Here is a 25,326-nt window from a genome sequence, read left to right on the forward strand (position 1 = left end):
GAGGGATGCAATTCAGCCCATAACACAGCTCCAAACGTCACTGGAGATAGCTAGTAAATATTAGAGTAAGATGGTAAACATTTTAGTAAAATGAAGGGCTGTTTTTAAATTTCTCTAGGGACTGAGCTGAAACTCCTCCTTTGATGTGGTTTTGCTGCCTCCTCCTGTTAATGGTACTGTCTCTGTGTTCTCTCTCTAGACTGGAGCCCATTGGTGCAGCTGCCAGTAAGGAATACTCTTTGGAGAAAAACTTGGAGAAAATGAAGTTAGACTGGGCTAACATGACCTTCAACTTTGTGAAGTACAGGGACACTGTAAGTCTCAGTTCACCTGTCCAGCCCCTGGAGAGCAACCCTTTTATTATGTAGTAAATTACAGAGGGATTCATTCAGGATTGCAGCAAAGAGTTCCCACTGTGGCTCAGGGAGTTAAGTACCCAGCGTTGTCTCCGTGAGGATGCAGGTTCGATCCTTGGCCTTGCTCAGGATCCAGCATTGCCACAAGCTGTGGCATAGGCCCCTGCTGCAAATCTAATTTGACCCCAAGTCCAGTAACTTCCATATGCCACAGGTGTGGCCATAAAAGAATTGCAACAACTCAAGCAAGAAGGATCCTTTACACCGTTTTTTTAAAAAAAATTAGGAGTTCCCATCGTAACTCAGTGGAAATAAATCTGACTAGGATCCATGAGGATGCAGGTTCAGTCCCTGGCCTTGCTCAGTGGGTTAAGGATCTAGCATTGCCGTGAGCTGTGGTACAGGTCACAGACATGGCTCAGATCTGGTGTTGCTGTGCTTGTGGTGTAGGCCAGTGGCTACAGCTCTGATTAGACCCCTAGCCTGGGAACCTCCATATGTATATTTGCCCTAATAAGACAAAAAAATTTTTGAGATATAATCAACATATAACATTGTGTATGTTTAAGGTGTACAACGTGTTGATTTAATCCATTTGAATGTTGCAACATGATTACTCCCCTAGCTAACACCTCTATCACCTCCCATCATCTCCTCTTTCCTTTTTTGTGGTAGGATAATTAAGGTCTAGTGTCCTAATCAGCTTGGAAGTTTTTAATACAGTGTTGTTGTCTGCAGTCACCGTGCCATCCCATTAGTTTATTGTCTCCTATCTGCCTTCCTTTGCCAGTCAGCCTTCTTCCCGGGCACCACCACAGAGGGATGTGCTTTCAAATGGCCTTTTGATTCAGAGCAACAAGCTTTCTCTTGAAGGAGATGGGCAAGACTCCTGAATTAGCCTTTCCCGGGGAGGGCACCCCAAGTCCCTCAAAAGCATACCTGAAGTAGAGAATGCTTAGCACATCTCCGGTGTTATTATATTAAGTGTCGGAATTACCTGAGGATCTTTCTAAAGTGCAGGTTCTGAGTTTCTGCATGTCCAACAAGCTCCCAAATAATATCAAAGCTGTGGTCTCTGAATAGCAAGAGTGTACACTTCTTTCTTGTCACTGGCATTGTAGAACATTTAAGTTCCTAGAGTACATGCGAGGGTACGTATGCCTAAAGGATTTGCTCAGCTATCTCCTGGGTCTGGCTTGCTCTTAGGATGCATGATGAGTGGGAGGGCTTGCTGCTTGGGTGAGCACTACATCACGGTGGTCACAGGCTGAAACTCATATCCTGTAGACCAATAGCTCTTAAAGCAGTGCTTCTCAATCCCATGTGTGTGTCAGGGATGAGTGGGTGGGATTCCCACGCCACCACGCAATTCTCTGACACAAGCTAGGTGTCCTTCAACTCAACTCAATTCTGACACTGTCTACCTAGAGACAGCATCAGATCCACAGGTTAAGAGTTCTGTCCTACAAGGCTGCAAACCCTCTCACCTCCCACGTCAGATCCCAGTCTCAAGCCCAGGTGATCACCTGTATTTCTGACCCACCAGCTATAGATTGGAGGTCACAACAAACCCTCCTTGGGTTTAATTAATTTATTAGAACTCAGAGAAACAGTTTATTTACTAGGTCACCAGTTTATTACGAAAGGATATAGAACCCAGGAACAGCCAGGTGGAGAAGAGGTGCACAGAGCAGGGTGTGGCGGGAGGGGTACAGAGCTATCATGCTCTCTCTGAGCACACCACTCTCCCCACATCTCCACATGTTCGTCAACTCAGAAGCTCTCTGAATGCTCTCCTTTGGGGTGTTTCTAGAGGCTTCATTACATTGGCATAATTGATTAACCCATTGGCCATTGGTGATTGAACTCAATCTCTGTACCCCTTCCTCTCCCAGGAGGTCAGGATGGTGGGACTAAAAGTCCCAACCCTCTAATCACAGGATTGGCTCTTCTGACCCAACCATAGGTTTGGTCTAAAAGTCACCTCATTAACAAAACAGAAGACACTTTTTATTGCTCTCATCCCTTAGGAAATTCCAAGGATTGTAGGAGCTGCACCAGCGAAAGGGGCAAAGACCAAATATGCATTTCTTATTATAAATCACAATACCATTCCTGGCCTGGGCATCTTTATTTTTAAGGCACTTCTGGTTTTTCTCAAGCACAGTGTGGATTGAGAACTAAAACTAAAGCAAAGGCTCCTGTACATCCCTCCCCACTGGAATGCATGTTACCCTTTGTGACTTCTTTTCCTCTTTGTCTAGAGGCCTTGTTTTTTGTTTTGTTTTGTTTTGTTTTTTGGCTTTTTGCTATTTCTATGGGCTGCTCTTGCAGCATATGGAGGTTCCCAGGCTAGGGGTCGAATCGGAGCTGTAGCCGCCAGCCTACGCCAGAGCCACAGCAACGTGGGATCCGAGCCGCATCTGTGACCTACACCACAGCTCACGACAACGCTGCATCCCGGGCCAGGGGTTGAACCCGCAACATCATGTTTCCTAGTTGGATTCATTTCTGCTGCGCCTCAATGGGAACTCTTCCTCAGTTTTTGACTCAAGTAGCTATAGACTAGGATCAACAGCAAGATGGGAGTCAAACTACTACTTTATTAATAGCTGGACACACCTCCCAGTGCAGAGCTACTGGCATAAGGTAGATGAGAGAATATATCCTAGCTTCAGATTAACCACACAGATGTAGGCTTGAAGGAAGTGAAAAAGAAACGAGGAAGACCAGACCTGCCACGAGGGGACTTATCAGCTTGCTCGCCGCAAAGTCCGGGAGGAAAAGGGGCTGACCTTTAAGGCACCTTAACTAGTAGCAAAATATGGCCCAATAATTGTTTAGTCAGAGGTTCCCAAACTGATTCTCAGTGCTCTTGGTGTCTGAGTACTTTTTTTCATGGTTCCCTTCCCTAGTTCAAAAGAAATACTTAACAGCTTTGTTTTTTGAAATAATTAGGTTCAAACAGCTTAAAAGTATTTGTGTCCCATCAGCTTAACAACAGTCTGGAAAAAAAAAAAAAAAACATATAAATTGAAAGAAAAACATTTGGATTTTATTTTTAAATAACCACAGTTATTTCCTGTGAACTTGCTGCAGTGCCCTGGGGCACACAGTTTGGGAACCAAGGTCGAGGCCTAACCGGATTAGCAGCTGATTCTACCTGAGGGAGAGCCAGGAAAGAAATGAACAGAGAGTCAGGAACATAGGGAAGGGAACAGAACTCTTCCTCCCTGCAACAGATGCTAGTTGCAGGTCTAGGGTTGGACCATATTTGATTTCTGCAAAGGAGGTAGAAAAGTGTCTTTAAGGATATTTTCAATGAAGAAAATGGAAATTCCATCCCCCACAAGACATGGATTCCTATGTCCCACTGGGGTGGAGAGCTGAGCTGTGAGGCCTTTGCGGATCACGATGAAAAGTTGAGGGGAGTGGTCTTGCGATTTCGACAGGGCGGGTCGTTTTTATTTGCAGGATACAAGCATCTTGTGTGCAGTTGATGACATTCAACTGCTACTGGATGACCACGTGATAAAGACCCAGACCATGTGTGGCTCTCCATTCATCAAACCAATAGAAGCAGAATGCCGGGTAAGAGGAGCTGAAGTTTGAATGCCTTGTGATGGCCTATTAACTCTGGGTTTCTTCGAGGAGGGGAAAGTTCAGTTTTAAGTTCAGTTAACAGACACACTCACTTTCTCTTGATTGGAAAAAAACAAAAAGCTAAAAGTAATAACTATCCAAGTAAGCCTTTGTAACAGTCTGCTTAATGTTAAATGAGAAAATGAGATGATGTGAATGCACCAAACAGAAATACATTTGGCAAGTATCTTGAGGGCTATAATAATCTGGACTATAAACCATGCAAGGTTTGGCCTCCTTTGCTCATTGTTCGTAGAAGTGGGATAGGCTAAGGGCACAGACTCAAGCCAGACTCCCCGGGTTCAAATTCTGACTCTGCCTCTTATTAGTTGTGTGACTTCGAACAAGTTACTTCAACTGTTCTGTATCAATTTCTCATCTATAAAGTGAATTTTGTAATAATATGTCCCTCATAAATCTGTTGGATTAAATTGGCTTCGCATACATAAAGCACTCAGGCCATCAATTGTCACAGAATAAGCCTTATAACTATTACTGTTACTGTGGTTGTTTTATTATTATTATTCCACTAAGAACAGAACTCCACAAAGGCAAAGACTCTTGTTTTTTTCTTTCATTACTGTATCCACTTTGCCTAGAAGAGTGACCAGAACATAATGGTCACTCAATAAGTACTTGTTGAACAAGTGAATGAGTGAATAAATTAGTGAATCTATCCATCTGTTTAGTCGGTGGGCCTGTGATGCTGCGGGCCATGTTAATGATTCAGATATGACATGCTAAATTTGCAGAAGTGGGAAGAAAAGTTGGTTCGTGTGCAGGAAATTTTGGATGCCTGGTTAAAATGCCAAGCCACCTGGTTGTACCTGGAACCAATCTTCAGTTCAGAGGACATCATAGCCCAAATGCCAGAAGAGGGCAGGAAGTTTGCCATCGTTGATAGTTACTGGAAATCACTCATGTCCCAAGCCGTGAGTTTTTACTCCCTAGCATATCTCATCATCAGGAATGTGGGATGCAATGCCACCCTGTCCCATGAAACCTATAAGTAAACTAGACGTTTGCAAATTCAATATCTTTATAATTTTTTTCTAATTTCAAAAGTTATTGTTATTAAAAATTCAAACACAGGGAGTTCCCATTGTGGCTCAGTGGGTTAATGACCTGACATTGTCTCTGTGAGGATGCGGGTTCAATCCCTGGTCTGACTCTGTGGGTTAAGTATCCTTTGCTGCAAGCTGCAGTGTAGGTTGCAGATGTGGTTCAGATCTGGTGTAGGCCTCAGCTGCAGCTCCAATTTGATCCCTAGCCTGGGAACTTCCATTTGTTGCAGGCACAGCCATAAAAAATTTAAAAAAAGGAAAAGTTCAAACATGGAAATATGAAATAGAAAAAGTAGAGGCCTTTTGAAGTCCCAACTCTGTAAAGGTAACTAATAGCAGTTTAGATAATTTAGTTCTCATTCCTAATGAGGTAGAAGACTTTATTCATTATAGGATAATGAAATAAAGCTTTTATAGATTGAGAATCATTTTAGAATTCAGCTAATTCTCTATATTCATTTACTCAGTTATTTAACAGTTGTTTATTCAGTACCTAAGATGACCCAGAAATTGCATTAGGAGTCAAAAAATACTTGAAAATGACCAGAATATGTATGATTTTTTCCTTAATAGAATTCACTGTCTTGTGAGGAGACAGGCTTGGATAAATAAAAGTCATAGTAGAATTATGTGCAAACAGGAGTTCCCATCGTGGCTCAGTCGTTAATTAATCAGACTGAGAACCATGAGGTTGCTGGTTCGGTCCCTGGCCTCTCTCAGTGAGTTAAGGATCCAGCATTGCTGTGAGCTGTGGTGTAGGCTGCAGACACAGCTCTGATCCCATGCTGCCGTGGCTCTGGTATAGGATTCAACCCCCAGCCTAGGAACCTCCATATGCTGCAGGTGTGGCCCTAAAAAGCCAAAAAAAAAAAAAAAGAAGAATTATATGCAAACAATTTTTAAAACAGTTTTTAGTTGCCTGGGAGTGTCAGGGAAGCCCTCCTCCAAAGGAGGTGAGTGACTTTGGAAACAAGCCTTGAAGGATGAGTTCACTGGGTTTACAAAGCAACCAGGAACATCTGTTGAGAGATGGTATCTTTTTTCCTTTTTGAAGTCAAGTATGCTTAAGTGGGGGCTGACTTTAAGAGCATTTGTCTTTAAAAAAAAAAAAAAGAAGAAGAAGAAGAAGCATTTATCTTGAGGGAATTTATCTAATGGAAGTTTATATTGCCCACCAGTTGCGTCAGTTTTCATGATATCCTACTTCCTCCAACTGTATAGTCGATAAGATTCTTTCATTGCTTACTTACAGAAGCCCTCTTAGGGCAGCTCAAAGAAAAAGACCTGAGGGCAGAAAGTACAGCCCAGGCCAGAGTTCCTGCTGTGGAGCAGTAGGTTAAAGATCTCTTGTTGCTGCAGCTGTGGCGTAGGTCGAAGCTGTGACTCAGATTCGATTCCTGGTCCAAGAAATTCCATATGCCGTGGGTATGGCTGAGAAAGAAAAAGAGAAAAAAAAAAAAAAGGAGAATGAAAGTACAGCCAGGCCTCACAAAGATGGACCTAGAACCCAGAAATCTCTGAGGAATTCACATGGTGCTCTTTCTGTGTCTTCTTCACTCTCTCTCTGTAAACTGGCTTGGTCTGCCACTGGGTCCCATGATGACACATGATCCTCACACAGCAGCAAAGCCCCATCATTCCAGGGACCAGCCCAGACCAGTATAGAATGTCATGGTCTGAATTCCAAAATCCCAGTAGTTAAAATATAATTGGCTTGGTTGGTTTCAGGTGCCCGGTCTCAGCCCAGTCAGGCAGAGGAAGAGGCTCATGTTATATGCGCAGTCAGCTTTGTGGGATTAGGAAAGAGATTAGGAAGCAATTAGCAGGATAGGAAGGTCATTAGCCATTGGGCGGTCACACACACATTACAATAACCACTCTCAGAGTATAGGAATCCCATGGCGATTCTCACCTTTTTTATGGAACCTAGGTGAAGGATACCAGGGTTCTGATGGCAGCAGACCAACCACGGATGGCTGAGAGGCTTCAAGAAGCCAACCTTCTGTTGGAGGACATCCAGAAGGGGCTGAATGATTACTTAGAGAAGAAGAGACTGTTTTTCCCCAGGTATTCAGTATGGTTCTCTTATTTGAAGTTGCCCTCTTGATCCATATATAGGTAAAATTACATTTTCCATACTGACAGTTGGCCTATGGAATACACATCTATTCCATATTCCTTCTAAGTTTCCCAGTCCCCAAGAAACAGCTTTCAGGGTTGAGATGTGTCTTCATGGTCACCATTTAGAGCGAGGTTGAATGGATGCCATTGGAACTAGCTTGGTCAAATATCCAGTTGAAGGGGTATAGTAATCATGATTGAGAGCCTGGACTTTGGAGTTTAAACAGGCCTCAGTTGGAGTCGCCAGATTTTCTGTGTATTAATCTTGAGACTTTCAGCAAATCTATTTGAGCCTCAAGTTCTCCACTGTAAAATAGATAGAATAATGGCCCCTAATGATACCAGAACCACCCAGCTGAGCTCAGGCCAATTTTCCAAGCCATAGAATTGTGAGTTAAGTAAATAGTGGCTATTTTGAGTTTCTAAGTTTTGGGTTAGTTTGTTATGCAAATTAATACCCTGTCACTACAGTGCCGAATAGGGAGGAAAAGCTCAATAACTACTTGGTGGCTGGAGGACTAACCAATATCTAAGGAGTGAAGTGAAAAGAGGTGATATCAGGACGTGCCATGGTGGCTCATTGGGATAAGAACCTGACAGAGTATCTGTGAGGATGTGAGTTCAATCCCTGGCTTTGCTCAGTGGGTTAAGGATCCAGCATTGCCATAAGCTACGGTGAAGGGGAATGGGCCTTAGATAAGACTCTTAGAAGTGGCTGGTGTTCACAGGAGTGTAATCTACCTGATGGGGATTATCCCCTTGTTCGAAAAAGAAGCTGTCAGAAGAGATTGCAACAGACATCTTCTTTTGCTTCAAAACAGGTTCTTCTTCCTGTCCAATGATGAGCTGCTAGAGATCTTGTCGGAGACGAAGGACCCCCTCCGAGTGCAGCCACACTTGAAGAAGTGCTTTGAAGGAATCGCCAAGCTGGAGTTTACATACAATCTGGAGATTGTGGGCATGATCAGCTCAGAAAAAGAAGTCGTTCCATTCAAACAGAAAATCTACCCAGCTCAAGCCAAAGTAACTCCCCTCACTCTTTTTCTTTTTTTTTTTTTTTTTTTTGGCTCTTTTCTTCATAACAGAGCAGAACAAAGACAGACAGACCACATGTTGGTTCAGCATTTGGACTCTGGTTCCAGACTGCCTGGAAGTTGCACATTTTAAATTCCACAACTTAATGACGGGTGACTTTTAGGGTTTAATCTTTGATTGAGTCTGTTTGCTCATCTCTAAGATGGAGATTATATGGCGGTTCACATGACACACTAATTTGTGGAAGGATTTCAACTAAATTTGATGTGGAGGCAGTAGCAGGAATCAGATCCAAACATCTAATGCCGTTCAAATCCCCATGAGCAGAGCCCAGTTTAACGGGATCGGGTCAGTCAGACAGCTAATCAACTTCTAGTGGGGACAAGGGCTGGTGAAGGTCAATAATGGAATTAATGCCACTTAACTCAGATTTTTCATGTGTGTGCCCTTATATCGTAAGTAAAATGTCAGCTACTTCCACTCCTGCTGAATAGTACAACCCCTAGAGTAAAAGTAGACAAGCACTCTCGGCCTTGTTTTGTTGATCATTTTCACCACCCGCACATTGTAAGTGGCAGCCACCAGGAATCACATCTGGAAACCAGACACCGGCTAGTTCACAAGCACCTGAAGTCAGCAGAATTACCTGAAATTTTAACACTGAATAATATGCTGCACATTCAGATTACCTGTAATGCAATAAGGAAATCCAACCCCCCCTGGTTTGCATCCCATAGCAATTACATGAGAATGTCTGGGAGTGGGAGTCAGGCATCTGTAATTTTTCAGGATCCCCAGATGAGTTCAGTGCACAGCAAGGTTTGGAATAATTGCAAGAGTTAAAACTGTTCAATTAGAAACGAGCGATTCATTTTATGAACTGAAACATGAATGTATCATTTGCCTCCTGAAAAGTTGTCTTTCAGAAAAGGATGTGAAAGAAAGGCATGTTAGAAACTCCTGGAAGTTCCTGTCGTGGCTCAGTGGTTAATGAATCAGACTAGGAACCATGAGGTTGCCGATTTGATCCCTGGCCTCGCTCAGTAGGTTAAGGATCTGGTGTTGCCATGAGCTGTGATGTAGCTAGCAAATGTGGCTCAGATCTGGCATTGCTGTGGCTGTGGCATAGGCCAGAGGCTATAGCTCCAATTGAACCCCTAGCCTAGGAACCTCCATATGCCATGGGTGCAGCCCTAAAAAGACCCCCCAAAAAAAGAAAGAAAATAAACTCCCCATTGCCCCCTTTTTGAGACATACGCTCTGGAATATGGTAAGTAAGTCTAACACCAATCCTTAAAGAATACTGACATGAAGGGGTATAAGCCTTTGTCCTCCCTCCAGCCCTGTCCAGAGAGAAAGCTGTGTTCTGCCCATGGTCCCTCCCTCTAGGCTTGGCTGGCTAACTGTGTGGTGCCTCTCTGTCTGTCTTGACCTGCAGGGCATGGTGGAAAAGTGGCTCCAGCAGGTGGAACAAATGATGCTGGCCAGTATGAGGGAAGTAATTAGACTTGGGATTGAAGCATATGCACAGGTAAATGAAAACTGGAGGACATGTGCCAGAGTGTTGGTACACTCACAAAAGCTTTGGGCAGAAGGTTAAATGGAAGCCCCTCTGTTTTCTACTAAAACCCACCCCTTTCCTGCTGAGTGAACCTGGTCCCTCTGTGCCTCCTTCTCCTTTCCCTGTGAATCGTGGGGCAATGTATAAAGCAGTGGACACTTTTGTAGCCTGTGAACCAGAATGCTCTGGTTGCTATGGGCCAGTCTTTTCTGTAAAAGAAATCGGTGGCCAGTGGTCTATTTGAAGCTCCTCCCAATTAAGCATCCCCTGCCCCAGGCTTTTCATTAACAGTAGACATACTCTGAAGGGCACAACTCATTAAGCTTCCAAAGCCATAGGGGCCTGGGTATGACAGAAGCCTAAGAGAAAGAACCTGTCGAAATTACTCTTTAGCCAGCTCCTGGCAAGGTTAATGTTGGCAGACTAGATCCTTAGTCTCCTCTACTTTATTTATTTATTTATTTATTTTGTCTTTCTAGGGCCACACCCGCAGTGTATGGAGGTTCCCAGGCTGGGGGTCGAATCGGAGCTGTAGCCGCCGGCCTACGCCACAGCCGCAGCAACTCAGGATCCGAGTCATGTCTGCGACCTACACCACAGCTCACTGAAACACCAGGTCCTTAACCCACTGAGCAAAGCCAGGGATCGAACCTCATGGTTCCTAGTTGGATTTGTTTCCACCGTGCCGCGACGGAAACTCCTAGTCTCCTCTACTTTAGATGCTTTTCTCTTTGAGGCTCCCATCCCCATTCCTGGGACTTTCTCCATCAAAGAAAAGAATACTCAATTAGCTATTTATCTTTGCCTTTGTGGTGCAAAAGCAGCCATAGATAATAGGTTCAACAATGGGCTATGTTAAGGGTACAACTTTATTTACAAAAACGGACATGGCCATATTTGGCCCTGAAGTCATGGTTTCCAGATCTATGGTTTTTTGTTTTTGTTTCTGTTTTTTTTTAAGTTAGTTTGGGGATGATAGAAGCAAACTGTTAAATTTTGAATGAAGAGACAACGAGGTCCTACTGTATAGCACAGGGAGCTATATCCCACCTCCTGGGATAAACCCTAATGGAAAGGAATTTTAAAAAAAGACTGTAAAAAAAAAGTTGGGGGGCCATGGCTAAGAAAATTGTGGGCAGCACTGCGAATTATGTAGGTATCAAAAAGAGTAGTTATGAATACTTTCTGAATACCACCTTGATTATAACTATGTAAAGTCCCTGGAGGGAACCTAAAAAAATCATGAAAGGCAAAAACTTAATGAGATTGTTGGTGATGATCTTGTTCTTTTTCGTAAAATGCAAGGAGGAAGGTATAAATCAGAAATCCCAGACATGTCAAGCCTGGCAGCTTCTGAGTTTAGGGATGGATTTTGGTTTTGTTGGGGGTATTTTTAGGAAGGTTTTTAGGAAGGATGTTTTTAGGAAGTCAGCGTGAATCACCCAAGACGAACTGACCTGCGATGTGCCCCACTGCACTTTCCCAGGTCCCTCGTAATCAGTGGGTCTTGCAGTGGCCCGGCCAGGTGGTTATCTGTGTCTCATCCATCTTTTGGACCCAGGAGGTTTCCCAAGCCCTGGTTGAAAAGACCTTACCGGTAAGTGAGCCTGTCATGAAGCTGGTAGGGGAGATTCAGACTCGGATAGAGTTTGAATGACATATAATTAGAGTAGATGTGTTTTCTAAAAATAATAACAAAGATAGTCAACCTATGGTGTCACAGAAGCCAAGGTTCTCTTGGGGACAGCAGGACAGAGAATTTGGAATTAGGGCTGTCCTGGAGTTCTGTAGCTCAAGAAGTCTCACAGTTCTTCCTAGACAGAAATTCTAGGCTGCAGAATTCTCTTTTATCAGCCTTTGCTTCCAAGTGTCAACCCACAGAATTTCTACAACAGAGGCCCCTTGTCATCTTCCCTGGCCAAGAGACCACCTGGCCCTGTTTATCTCTCTTCTTCTTCCACTTACCCCTTGAGGCTCTTCATGTCCAGTCCAACACTAACCCACCTCCAGCTTTTCCATCAGTTTTCCCTTGAGACCAAGAATGTACAAGGCCTGCTTATCTTCAGACCCAGACACACATATTCCCAGTGAACTCATATTCCCAGAATTTGAACCTTCACTTGTGAGCTGTGTGACCATGGGCAAGTTGCTTAACCTGAGTCTCAGTCTCCTAGTCAATAAAATGCAAGGAATCATGGCACTGCAACATACTACTGTGGGAGGGTTAAATGAGATGCCAGTAATGATTCAGTACTGAGATCCTAGGCTCTAAACCCCACAGGGCAGAGGGCATGTCTGTTTTGCTCACTGTTTTATCTCAGGGGGTTATTGCAGTGCTGAGCACATAGTAGTAGCTCACAAGTATTTATTGGCGGAATGAAAGGTAACTCCATTCCCAACCTTTTAACCATGGTATAATTTCCCATGATTATCTTATGAGAATTTCTCTTACTCACTCTATAGATGATTTCTGTGGGCCAGAATATGTGTGTGTGTGTGTGTGTGTGTGTCTTTTTTTTTAGGGCTGTACCCATGGCATATGGAGGTTCCCAGGCTGGGGATCCAATCAGAGCTGTAACCACCAACCTATGCCACAGCTACAGCCATGCAAGATATGCGCTGTGTCTTTGATCTACACCACAGCTCAGCAACTCCAGATCCTTAACCCACCAAACAAAGCCAGAGACTGAACCCACGTTCTCAAGAATGCTAGTCAGGTTCGTGAACTGCTGAGCCACAATGGGAACTCCCAGAATATATTTTAATGTACTATGTTTTGCTCTATACATTAAAATTAGAACATTAGTATTTGACCATGGTCCACATTTTACTATATCCTGTTAATTCCTATGTATTACACATTATACCTGCAAACTGCTTTCATGTATAAGATTTTCAAACCTCAGGAACACTACAATATTCTGACTTTTGTAACTCCATTTCTGTGCCCTGGTTTTCCTACCTATAAAATAGGGAGAATGCTTCCCATCACACACCCAGGGCCCTGGGGTACCTGCACACTGAATAATGTGCCTTGGCATCCTCAAGGGGTGTTGGTACAGCATTGCCATCCATCCATCCATCCATCCACCTATCTATCTATTGTTCATTTATCACATATTTGTTTGACATCTGCAACTGGGACTTTGCTGCTAAGCAACGAGAATTAGAGGTGTATGAGATGGTCATGGTCCTTGTCCTCATGAACTTATAGTCTAATGGGGGGAGAGAAAAAGGCGCTTTTATAGAACTATGATTAGGAAAGTCCAGGTATCCCAAAAGCCTGGAGAGGAGGGAGAAAATTAAGAGAGGGGGAAAAATTCCCAGAAAAGCAGTGTCTATGGGGAGACATAAAACATGACTAGGGAGTAGCCCAGCAAAGAACAGGAGGAAGAGTATTCCTGAGAGAGAATGTGCAAATGTGTGATGATGGAAAGCACAGGACGTTCCAGCAACTGACAGCACTTTGGTCCAGAATCGCTGAAGAGTGGGTGTGGTTAGGAGAAATGCAGGGAGCAGTCCCATCACTAAGGGCTTTACAGACACACCCAGGGTGATAGGAACATGTTGAAAAGGCTTTTTGTGAGTCTTTTTGCCATGTGCTAAGGCTATTATAATTAAGAACAATAAGGAGTTCCCATTGGGGCACAGTGGAAACGAATCCAACTAGTATCCACGAGGATGTGGGTTTGATCCCTGGCCCACCTATCAGGATTGGTGTTGCTGTGAGCTGGTGACCTAGGCTGGCAGCTATAGCTCCAATTTGATCCCTAGTCTGGGAGCTTCCATATGCTGTGGGTGCAGCCCTTAAAAAAAGGAAAATAATAATAATAATAATAATAATAGCCACACCACTGTTTACTGGATGCTTATTCACAGCAGACATTGTGCCAAGTGCTTTATGTACCCCATCTCATTTAATCCCCAAAACCCCTTAAAGAGTAGCTGTAATTATCTAGATTTGACAGATCAGCAGACTGAGACGCAGAGGGTTAAAATTGTTTGCCCAGAATCACATAACTAGAAAGGGGGGAAGGTGAGATGAGCCTCAGGTGGTCTCACTTTTTTTAAAATTCATTTTTATTGTTTAACTCTTCATTTTGAAATAATATCAGACTTACAAATAATTTTGCAAAAGTAGTACAAAGAATGACCGCACACCCTTCCTCCAGATTTCCCACGAGTTACCATCCTACTTAACCACAGTGCAGTTATCCAAATCAGGACATCAACATTGATAGAATATTGTTATCTAATCGATAAACCTTTGAAATTGACTCATTTAAATGCAGCCAATAGCCTGGCTCATGTTTTTGCCCTGGTTCAGGATTCCATGTTTACATAAATTTAATTTTCACATCTCCTTCGTCTACTCTAATCCGAAGAAGCTTCAGGTGTTTTTGTTAATTCTGGTTTCCTGCCTAATTTCAAGACTGTAAAATTCATTCTTTTAGTGTGCATTTTGTGTAATGAGTCAAGATACAGAACAGTCCTACCTCCCGCCCCCAATTTTCCTTTTGCCCTTGGTAGTCAGCCTTTCCACTAATCTCAGCCTCTGGTAACTACCTTCTCTTTTCTGTTCCTATAGTTTTGTCTTTTCCACAATATTATAAACAGACAAGCATAAGTATCTAGCCTTTCAAATTTGATTTCTTTCAGTTAGCATAATGCATCTGAACCTCTTCTAGAGGTTAAAGACTCGGGGTGAGGGACAGGGAGCTTAAGGGATGACATCCAGAACCTGGCACGGGCCGTGGGGTGGCGGATGGTGTCTATTCGAGGAAAGGGATTATTAGAGGAGAATCCAGTTTAACCATTTGTTCCCTCCTGTGCTCCTGCCAGGGTTTTCTGAAAAAGAGCAATGATCAGATTGCACAGATTGTCCAGCTGGTGCGAGGGAAGCTGAGCAGTGGGGCTCGACTCACCCTCGGGGCCCTCACGGTCATTGATGTCCACGGTAAGCAGGGAGGTTTCCAGTAATCCCACTGCCAGGCTTGCCGCTCTCCCTTCTGGATGGAATTATTCTGGTCGCTTTTCTCATTAGGGAGGGGCTTCTCCAACAGAGAGTGCATGAGGGGGTAAGGAGAGGAGTCCGTGCTTCTCCATCTTATGTTTTCCCCTCCCATCCTCAACCTTATTTCCAAGAACACCTCCCATCCCAGCAGCACTCTTGCTGAGATAGTCATGGCCACAGCCATTTCTAAAATTTTCCCCCCTTGGAACAATTTCCTTGTACTCACTGTAACTAACATTTTTGAATCCTTACTTGAGGCCAAGCTTTGACATACATTGTCTCATTTTTATATGCCTTTCACAGATGAAGAGCCTAAGGTTTATAGAGGCAAATAACTTGCTGAGAGGCACAGAGCTAGTGAGTAGCAAAGGCGCTTTTGTTACTTGAACCTATGTTTTATTTAAACCCAAGAGACTGGAAATGGGCTGGGATGCAGAGAAGGAGTGGGTGAGAGAGAATGCTTTCCAGCCCTTCCTTTAAAAAAAAGAGAGAGAGAGGTAGAGAGAGAGGAAGAGAAGGAAAAAAGGAGGAGGAAGAACAAGGGTCTTTATATAAAACAAACCACTCCCACACCCTCATCCCATCATCACCAAGGAAACTAGGGCTGGACCAAACTGGTTGCCTGGAAACCGTGTCTCTTTTGCTCACACCCAGCTTCCCAGTGGCATTTCATGCATTTTACTCTCTGTAAGGTTGATGCTCATTTCAATCTGATTTCATTTGGATAGAATAGCATAAAATATGAAGGAGAGAAGGAAGAATGTGATCTGCATCTGGCCACACCTCCAGCTGGTAGGAGTAATATGTGCAGGCCTGGCTACTACCCAGGGCACCCCAGAGTGGCTGGGTTTACACGCATGCACACACACACATACTTCATAGTAAAGGCATCCCCAACTCAGTATGTAGAGATTCACCTTCCTCTTGGATTTCTCCTCTTGGTACTCCTGCCACTACTCTGTGGGTTACCCCAAGAACCTGGAGAAGAATTAAATTCCTGAGGAAGAATGAAAGAGCCATTGGTATAAAATTCAAGGACTCTGCTCTGCAGGGTTTTGTATTTTACTGTAATAAAGATTTCGGAGTTCCCGTCGTGGCACGGTGGTTAACGAATCCGACTAGGAACCATGAGGTTGCGGGTTCGGTCCCTGCCCTTGCTCAGTGGGTTAAGGATCCGGCGTTGCCGTGAGCTGTGGTGTAGGTTACAGACGCGGCTCGGATCCCGCGTTGCTGTGGCTCTGGCGTAGGCCGGTGGCTACAGCTCCGATTGGACCCCTAGCCTGGGAACCTCCATATGCCAAGGGAGCGGCCCAAGAAATAGCAACAACAACAACAACAACAACAACAAAGACAAAAGACAAAAAAAAAAAAAAGATTTCTCTCACAGAGAAGCGGTAGGCTTAACAGGTGTCCCTATGCAAAATTATATTTCTGAGATCCTAATCTCAAGCTGCTGTACTAGTTCCAAGACTGCAATAGCTTTTGCCCTATAAGTTACCTAAAAAATAATGATTCTCGTAAACTTATATCCACTCTTCAACTTCAGAGTGCCAATTATTGTAAGAAAATTAAATTTGGCTCACAATCTATGAGAGAAAGGGAAAACCTAGAAACGTATCTCCCAGCTGGTTTCTCAGACCCCACCTCCCCCCTGGAAAGAATGCCTCTAACATGGATTCATGGGGTCCCTTTCCTTGCTAACTATGTCAGGCCAAGCTGATTGTATTCTCCTAGAATATCCTAAAGGCCTGGAACAGGGCCAAAAGGTCACATTGGGGATAAGACAGCAGCATTTGTGGTAACTGCATATAACAAAGCCCTCTGGGTCAGCCTCCTAAGAGTTTGGGAATGATAATAGACGCTAATACTATAAGTTTATATAGTAGGAGTTCCCATCATGGCTCAGTGGTTAATGAACCCGACTAGGATCCATGAGGACGCGGGTTTGATCCCTGGCCTCAGTGGGTTAAGGAACTGGTGTTGCTCTGAGCTGTGGTGTAGGTCCCAGACGCTGCTCAGATCCCGCATGGCTGTGGCTATGGCCTAGGCCAGTAGCTACAGCTCCGATTCCACCCCTAGCCTGGGAACCTCCATATGCCATGGGTGGTGTGGCCCTAAATAGACAAAAGACACACAAAAATAAGTTTATACAGTATATAAATACAAATATTGCCTGAAGTTTGGGGGTGAGCAAGGAGAGCGGTTGATCCAAAATTGTTGTGACAGTGAGGGGTGGCCTTGATGACATCCTCAGACCTCTTGGGAGGAATCTGTGAAGATGGAAGGATGCTGTTGGCTCTGCAAGCATGTGTTTCCAATGTCTGTGTCCTCACAGCTCGTGATGTGGTAGCCAAGTTGTCGGAGGACAATGTCTGTGACCTGAATGATTTCCAGTGGATCTCCCAGCTGCGCTACTACTGGGAGGCCAAGGATGTATGGGTGCAGATGATCACCACCGAAGCCTTATACGGCTATGAGTACCTGGGAAACTCCCCCAGGCTGGTGATTACGCCTCTCACTGACCGCTGCTACAGGTAAACTCTGGGGCTCCCCGGACCTGAAGGGTGAATAGAGAATCCCCAAAGCAAAGCCTGGGGAAGAAGGTTTAGAGTGTCCCGAGTTTGTTACCTTTATTGATTATATTCAGATTCTCATTTTAGAATTTTTCCCTTCGTGACCATGGTATCACAGCTGGGTGTTGGAAAGTAGGCCTTAGACCAGAAACAAGAATCCAGTAAAAGTCCTAATGCAAATTAATGTATTCAGACCAACAGTTAGAACATTGATGCCTATCCTGGAACGTGGCACAGTGCTTGAAAATGGGCACAGTGCTTGAAAGTGGCAGAGTAGAAAGTAGGAAGTTCTCCAATCAATGGCGGGAATCAAGAAGGTGCCTGAAGATCCCATGGCTGAGAGATAGAAGAGGGACCAGGTGAAGGATGCAGGCAGGAGCCTCTGAGCTCTGCCACCCAGTCTGATGGAGATACAGCCGTCCTGTGCTCAGCAAAGTGCTTGCCACGTTCCTTGGAATTCATAACTTTAGAAATCTGGACTCTGTGAACTTGTCACTTTCGTGATGTTTATATTTTTCTTTGATTTTATATATTCCTTACAGTGGAATTTTTTTTAATATAGATAGTACTTGAGTATTTTTTTCTTTCCAAGTTCTCAATCACTTGTTTTCTATATTCTATGATTTCTGTTCTCCATTCCTTCATCGATTCCACTTATTATTCAGTGACCATTTTGTGAACTTTCTTGTGCACCATGTATGACTTCCAGGAACCCTCGACCTAGTGGGGTAGGGAAGAGAGATATACTCCAGTGATTACAAGATAGTGTGTTAACTGCAATGATAGGGCTCATGTAAGGGACTACGGAACCACAGTTAACAGCATTATTCATTTCTAGCATTTATCTTGCCCCTGCCATATGGAACTGAATCAAATATGAGTCCTGAACTTGAGTTCATAATCTAGTGGGAGAAGTAGATTTCTTCTTTATCATTCCGTCAGCATTGGTTATTTTTGGAATGTGGCATTTATGAGGACTTTTTACTTTTATTTGATTCATTTGGTATGCATATATTCATTTATCCGTTCAATCATTCACTCAAATGCTTATGGGTGTGTCCCAGGCTCCAGGAGCTGAGGTTACAATGCCGAGTAAAATAGAATTTTTTACAGTGATGATGTATTGTTCGTATAATCAGAGGAAGATCTTTAATTATTTGTATGAGTCAAAATAAACCGAAAGCCCGTTTCTTTCCTATGCCTTAGGACTGGAGCACTGAGTTCTTATTTTATTCACTTCAGGACACTGATGGGGGCTTTGAAGCTGAACCTTGGGGGAGCGCCAGAGGGTCCAGCTGGGACAGGCAAGACAGAAACCACCAAAGACCTGGCCAAAGCTTTGGCCAAGCAGGTAGGGAAATGCTATCCATCCCCACCCTCTTTTCCCATCCCTCTCTGAACCCCTGTCTGGGAAAGTTGGCATGAAGTTCAAGACAGTTTAGAGTAACAGGGAGAGAGGAGCCCCACCCCTGTGTCACTGTGCAGGGTGATTCCAATGGCAGGGGACCCACCCTGAATGGTGCCCACATTCTCCCCCTCTCTAGTGTGTGGTCTTCAACTGCTCCGATGGTCTGGATTACAAAGCCATGGGGAAGTTCTTCAAAGGGCTGGCCCAGGCTGGAGCATGGGCCTGCTTTGATGAGTTCAACAGGATCGAGGTAACCTTGCTACTGGGCTACTGAACAGAAGGGTTGGACAAGCAAGGGATTTTTTTTTGAAGGGGAGGCTCTCAGCTCCTCAGTGACAGGGGCTTATGTTTCCTCTAAGGCCCCTTGCACAGAGTGAGTACTCAATGAACCAAACAAAAAAAGCCCCTGAGGAGAGAAAATGCTTATTTTATACACACAGGCATCCTTACCATATTCATTCACTCACTTGCTCATTCAAAAATTTGTTGAGCAGCTGCTTTATGTGGTATGCTCTTTATGTTTTTCATGCAAAGACGAGCAAGAAGTCATTCTGTCCTCTAGACTTTTGCAGTCTAGCGAAGGGAAATAAAATTAAGTGAAACAGATGGAACTTGAGCCACGTGTGTAGTAGTTGTACAAAAGAGTCATCAAGTGAATAAAATAAGAACTCAGTGCTCCAGTCCTGAAGTGAATAAAATAAGAACTCAGTGCTCCAGTCCTAAGGCATAGGAAAGAAACGGGCTTTCGGTTTATTTTGACTCATACAAATAATTAAAGATCTTCCTCTGATTATACGAACAATACATCATCACTGTAAAAAATTCTATTTTACTCGGCATTGTAACCTCAGCTCCTGGAGCCTGGGGGACACCCATAAGCATTTGAATGAATGCTTGAATGAATAAATGAATATATGCATACTAAATAAATCAAATAAAAGTAAAAAGTCCTCATAAATGCCACATTCCAAAAATAACCAATGCTGACGGAATGATAAAAAAAAGAGGGTGGTTGGATTTATTTGGGTAGGGTACTGAGATTAGGATATGTAAACATGCGCATTGAACCAATCAACACTGAATAAATCCATACCGTGGGTCAAGCGCAATGCTGGATGCTGGGACAGAGATAAAATAGTATGGAAAGTTACACATGCACACACATTCATGCACAGGTACACATGCATAGACACACCAATTTTCTTTTCCTTTATCAAAACTCGAAAATCATGCTCCTAATTTTGAATGTGAAGGTCGTGTTCTCAGGAGATTGGGTTCTTTCTTCACTGAGGGAAGGGGGGATCTGGAAGAGTGGGGCAGGTGGCTTTCAGAGGCAGGAGTTCTCACCAGCCAGTCATTCTCACCCAGGTAGAAGTGCTGTCTGTGGTAGCTCAGCAGATTCTCAGCATTCAGCAGGCCATTATCCGGAAGCTAAAGATGTTCATCTTTGAAGGCACTGAGCTTTCTCTGAACCCAACCTGTGCTGTCTTCATCACCATGAACCCTGGGTATGCTGGCAGAGCTGAGCTGCCAGATAACCTCAAGGTAAACATCAGAGGATGTAAATACTGGGTGTTCTTTTCCGTATAGAAACTTTTGAAAGTACCCAAGGGTCTCTCAGAGACCATTATCCTGCTGTTGATTCCTTCCAGTGTATTTTTCATTTCAGTTATTGTTATTCATCTTTGCTTGTTCTTTAAATCTTCGAGCTCTCTGGTAAACATTTCTTGTAACTTCTCAGTCTGTGCCTCCATTCTTTTTCTGGGATCTTGGATCATCTTTCCTACCGTCATTCTGAATTGTTTTTCAGGTAGATTGCCTGTATCCTCTTCCTTTAGCCGTTTTTGTGTATGTTTACCTTATTCCTTTGTTTGAAACATATTTCTTTGTCATCTCATATTTTCTAACTTTCTGTGTTTGTGGTTCCCTTGACAGCAGGTGTGTACGTGGAAGCTGGGGTCTGTTCCTAAAATTCTTGGTGGTTGTGGCTCACATGCACCCAGAGCATGTGCTGGGAGCAGCGGTGGCTTGCTACCTCTCCTGGAGCCAGGTGGCTGCTAAGGATGGAGTCTGTGATGGAGGTGGCAGCAATTCACAGGACCACTCCTGGAGCAGAGGGACCAGCAGCAGCTCTCCTGACCCCTCTCATTGCCGGGCAGCTCACACAACTGCTCCCTGTAGCTGGCAATGTCCACCGCTGCTCCTGTGACACCTCCCACCCCACCGCCCCATTGCCAGGCAGAAGTCACTGCTGCTCCTGGAGCTGGTACAGACAGTGTTCTGCCGCCTAAGAGCTTGCACGGGGAACAAGGCTGTAATGGTGGATCCTGACCCTTCCTTCCCGCACCCCCAAACAATGATGCCTGGCCTCTCAGCGGGTCCAGGTTTCTATAGCTTAACACCTTCAAATATGGTTGTCTTAGACTGTGGTCCCTTCAGGCTGTTTCTGTGCCACCAGTCCCAGTTTCTTCCCACACAGCCAGCCCAGTTCTCTCCAAGTCTGATCTCCAAAGCCCAAGTTTCAGTTCACAGCCCCTCCGCATACCAGAAGATGGTTGTCTTGGGCTGAGCAGTGCAGGCTCACAGCACTGCCTATTGGTGCAGGACTGTTTCTACTTTAACTGTTACAAACTAATTGCTGTGTTCTCCTCTGAGACTCTGAAGTTCCTCCTCTGTCCTGGCTGATCTCCCCGCTGGCTGGGGTGCTTCCTAGGGTGCAGGGACTTTTCTTCTTTCCCAGCTCCCTCCTAGGGGGAGGGGCACAGGTCCTGTCCCACTTCCTTTTTTCTTTTGTCCTACTCGGTTATATGGAGTTTTTCCTGCTCTATCAGCATCTAGAGGCCTTTTGCAGGGGTTCAGTAAATTTTCTTTGTGAATCATTCCACGTGTAGATGTATTTTTGACGTACTTGTGGGAAGGAGGTGAGCTTCATGCCCTACTCCTCTGCCATCTAAATCCCCTCCCCTCTCTGTACATGTTTAGTTTCTGAATAGCTGTTTCTTTTCCAGGCCTTGTTTCGGACAGTGGCCATGATGGTGCCAGACTATGCCCTCATTGGAGAAATCTCCCTCTACTCTATGGGGTTTCTGGACTCAAGAAGGTATGTTATATTGGCTTTCCAGTGGGTTCTGTAGCAAGAGTGGCAGAGCAGGTTTTGTGGGGTGTAGTCAAGGTAAGTTGCCCATTGGGGAAAAAAAACGGGAAAACTTGAGAAATGGGCTTTTATTCACAAGTTGATGTGAAAGCCCAAAGGCCTGGTTTGGGTCCTGACCTCATCCCTGACTGGGAAATGGCCCAGCTTCCCAAGAAGGGGCCTCCACTCTCGATATACACCCGGACTTCTAGTAAAGAAAGCACCACTCATCTTGTCTCTACTCTTCACTCTCACACACATTCCTAAATGGTTTAGGGCAAGACTGAAAAACAATCTTATTCAAGACGGAAGAGGAAATTTTAATATAACTTAGAATTAACAATGTTGTCCATATAACGCTGATTTACTCCAATCAACTTGGTTTTCTCTCATTCAAGTATTACCCAGTTTTTCAAGACCCAGATACACATATGCATCAGTGTCTTTATTCCACGCACTCAGAGTTGTGAATATTCATTCGTCCCATTAAAATAGCTTTTACTGATCTATTTCAAATTTTACATTTGTCTTTTTACACTGTCTTGGCCATAATCAATTGATTTTTTTATGACTGCAGATATCTCTACAAGACTCTCAGTGTCTTTGTGGCCTGGAGGTCCTTGCTCTTAGTGCAAGGGGCCATAGATATTCTCAGTGGACGTGCCATCCTTCCTAAGCTAAGAGGCTACTTCAGTCATATGAGGTTTAATTTATTTTTTCTATGGGAGACCTGGGTTACATTGATTTGCGTGTTCAATGTATTTACTTATTCGATGGGCAGATCTTCACTGAGCTACCTGCCTTATGCCCAGCCCTGTGCTAGATGCTGGTGAGCAGCACAAAGTCTTTGCTTTTAATGTGAATCAGTTTTGCTAGAAAGGAGCCCCACAAGGAGAAGGTGCATCATTAATACATTAGTTCAGGTAAACCTGACCTCCAAATTCCAAGGCTTAGCATAGCAAAAGTTTAATTTTCTCTCCCTGGAAATCAAAATGGGTGTTTGTGATCAGGGTTGTTCTTCCCCAAGGGACCCAACTTACTTTTTTTTTGTTGTTTTTTTGCCATTTCTTGGGCCGCACCTGCGGCATATGGAGGTTCCCAGGCTAGGGGTCGAATCGGAGCTGTAGCCACTGGCCTACGCCAAAGCCACAGCAATGCAGGATCCAAACCGCGTCTGCAACCTACACCACAGCTCACAGCAATGCCAGATCCTTAACCCACTGAGCAAGGCCAGGGATCGAACCTGCAACCTCATGGTTCCTAGTCAGATTCGTTAACCACTGCGCCGTGATGGGAACTGCCCAACTTAGTTTTATCTCACAACTACAACACATGAGCACAGACGATCTCATGGAGGAGGTTTTCATGGACCAGCCTTCAATGCTGAATACTTCCCTTTCATTCACATGCCACTGGCTGGAACCCAGTGGTGTGGCCACCCCTAACCGTGTGGGAGGGTGGGAGATGTGGTCCCTCTGTGTGCCCAGGAAGAATCAGATATGGCACTGCACATGAGCATACATGTAGTGTATGCTGAGTATATTAAATTTTGAATTGGTTTTCTTAAATTAAAAAAGTAAAGCATGGATATTGAAACAAATTGCCATTTACAGAAGTGCAAAAATGAGTGTCCCTTCAGTGACCCTTAGTCCCACTCTCCAGGGATTAACATTGTTAATACTTTGATGTAATCGTCCCAAATATGTGTGTGCTGCATACATATATTCATATATACACTTAAGGGTATATGCACATATAATTTCATATATAGTACATGTTATACATATGTATGTGCTTGCTGGGTTTTTATCCTACCTTTGAAAAAGAGTTACGGTGCTTCCTTAGCATGATGGTAACTTGAGGAAGATGCCTTCAAATGACAGGGCTTTTCCATCAAGTTCATGGGCAAACCTGGTTTCCGAAGGGACAGGGCACAAGCATGTTGGGAATGTCTGCTAAGCAGGATGTGGTCCTCTCTGGAGGGCGTGCAGCCATGTCTTTGCCCTCTCAGTCTTGCCCAGAAGATTGTTGCAACCTACCGCCTGTGTTCAGAGCAGCTCTCCTCCCAGCATCACTATGACTATGGGATGCGTGCTGTCAAGTCTGTGCTGACTGCTGCTGGCAACCTGAAGCTCAAGTATCCGGAGGAGAATGAGAGTGTCCTGCTGCTCCGGGCCTTGCTTGATGTCAACCTGGCCAAGTTCTTGGCTCAAGATGTCCCCCTATTTCAGGTATACTTTGGTTTGGGACCTTGACTAGGCCCTGAGACCCTATTTCCGAAGATGAGAAAAATATTTTTTTTTGCATTCTCTCTACATCCTCTTCCACATCTCTTGACACTCTCTCCATTCTCTAGCCAGCATCAGCATCCCTATTGCCGGGTACCCTCCCCCAAGTGTTGAATAATGATGGTAATAGCAATATCCCTCATTCCTGATTTTAATAAAAAATAGTTATCAAGATAGGATAATATTTGCTATTGGGTGTGAGTAGTTATTTTTATCAAATGTAATTACTTTCCTTTTGTAATTATTTTAATTCTTATCTTCCTTTCTTCCTTACTAGGGTGTAAGCTCTTTTTTTTTTTTTTTTTTTTTTTGGCTCTGCCCATGGCATGGAAGTTCCTGGGCCTGGGATCAAACCCATACCACAGCAACAATCTAAGCCACTGCAGTGACAACACCAGATCCTCAACATGCTGTACCACAAAGGAACTCCCAGGCTGTAAGCTCTTTTTTTTCATTTTTATCTTTTCTGTCTTTTTAGGGCTGCACCTGCAGCATATGGAGGTTCCCAGGCTAGGGGTTGAATCCCAGCCACAGCTACATGGGATCCGAGCCACGTCTGCAACCTACACCACAGTTCACAGCAACACCGGATCCTTAACCCACTGAACGAGGCCAGGGATTGAACCCACATCCTGATGGATGCTAGTCGGGTTCGTTAACCACTGAGCCACGATGAGAACTCCCCAGACTGTAAGCTCTTAAAGATAGAAATCATGACTGTCTTGCTCATTCTTAGTATGATGACTGAAAAATAGCATTGACTGATTAAATATTTACTAACTTTTAAAATGATTGGGAAGGAAAATCATGTTTAACAGATATTATTGGAACTTATAATTGTGGATAGATTTTTTGGTACAGGAAAAGTGAGGCTTGGAATTTTCCAAGGATTCCTACTATCTGTAGATCTTATTTTAGAGAAATGTATGATAATTCATCCTTTTCACATCTTGAATTTTGGTTAACAGGGAATTATATCAGATTTGTTTCCTGGAGTTGTTCTTCCAAAGCCAGATTATGAAGTTTTTATGGAAGTGCTGAATGAGAACATCAAAAAGATGAAACTCCAGCCAGTGCCCTGGTTTATAGGAAAAATTATCCAGGTTGGTTCCCTGTACCCATGTGGGAATG

At 44.0% G+C, this 25,326-nt stretch overlaps 1 protein-coding gene across 1 annotated transcript in view; it reads left to right on the forward strand.

Moving 5' to 3' along the window:
- Positions 1–25,326, forward strand: part of DNAH3 (dynein axonemal heavy chain 3) — a 216,575-nt gene that overhangs the window by 59,296 nt on the left and 131,953 nt on the right. Inside the window, exons 21-35 of the mRNA XM_047780346.1 lie at positions 200–314; positions 3,831–3,947; positions 4,751–4,930; positions 6,993–7,129; positions 8,005–8,206; positions 9,657–9,749; positions 11,266–11,376; positions 14,622–14,736; positions 17,129–17,327; positions 18,609–18,717; positions 18,911–19,024; positions 20,143–20,319; positions 21,783–21,874; positions 23,919–24,138; positions 25,164–25,298. Of these exons, the coding sequence (XP_047636302.1) occupies positions 200–314; positions 3,831–3,947; positions 4,751–4,930; positions 6,993–7,129; positions 8,005–8,206; positions 9,657–9,749; positions 11,266–11,376; positions 14,622–14,736; positions 17,129–17,327; positions 18,609–18,717; positions 18,911–19,024; positions 20,143–20,319; positions 21,783–21,874; positions 23,919–24,138; positions 25,164–25,298 (2,116 nt within the window). The remainder of the gene's footprint in view (positions 1–199; positions 315–3,830; positions 3,948–4,750; positions 4,931–6,992; positions 7,130–8,004; positions 8,207–9,656; positions 9,750–11,265; positions 11,377–14,621; positions 14,737–17,128; positions 17,328–18,608; positions 18,718–18,910; positions 19,025–20,142; positions 20,320–21,782; positions 21,875–23,918; positions 24,139–25,163; positions 25,299–25,326) is intronic.

The sequence above is a fragment of the Phacochoerus africanus genome, chromosome 5, assembly GCF_016906955.1.
Source record: "Phacochoerus africanus isolate WHEZ1 chromosome 5, ROS_Pafr_v1, whole genome shotgun sequence".
Lineage (NCBI taxonomy): Eukaryota > Metazoa > Chordata > Mammalia > Artiodactyla > Suidae > Phacochoerus > Phacochoerus africanus.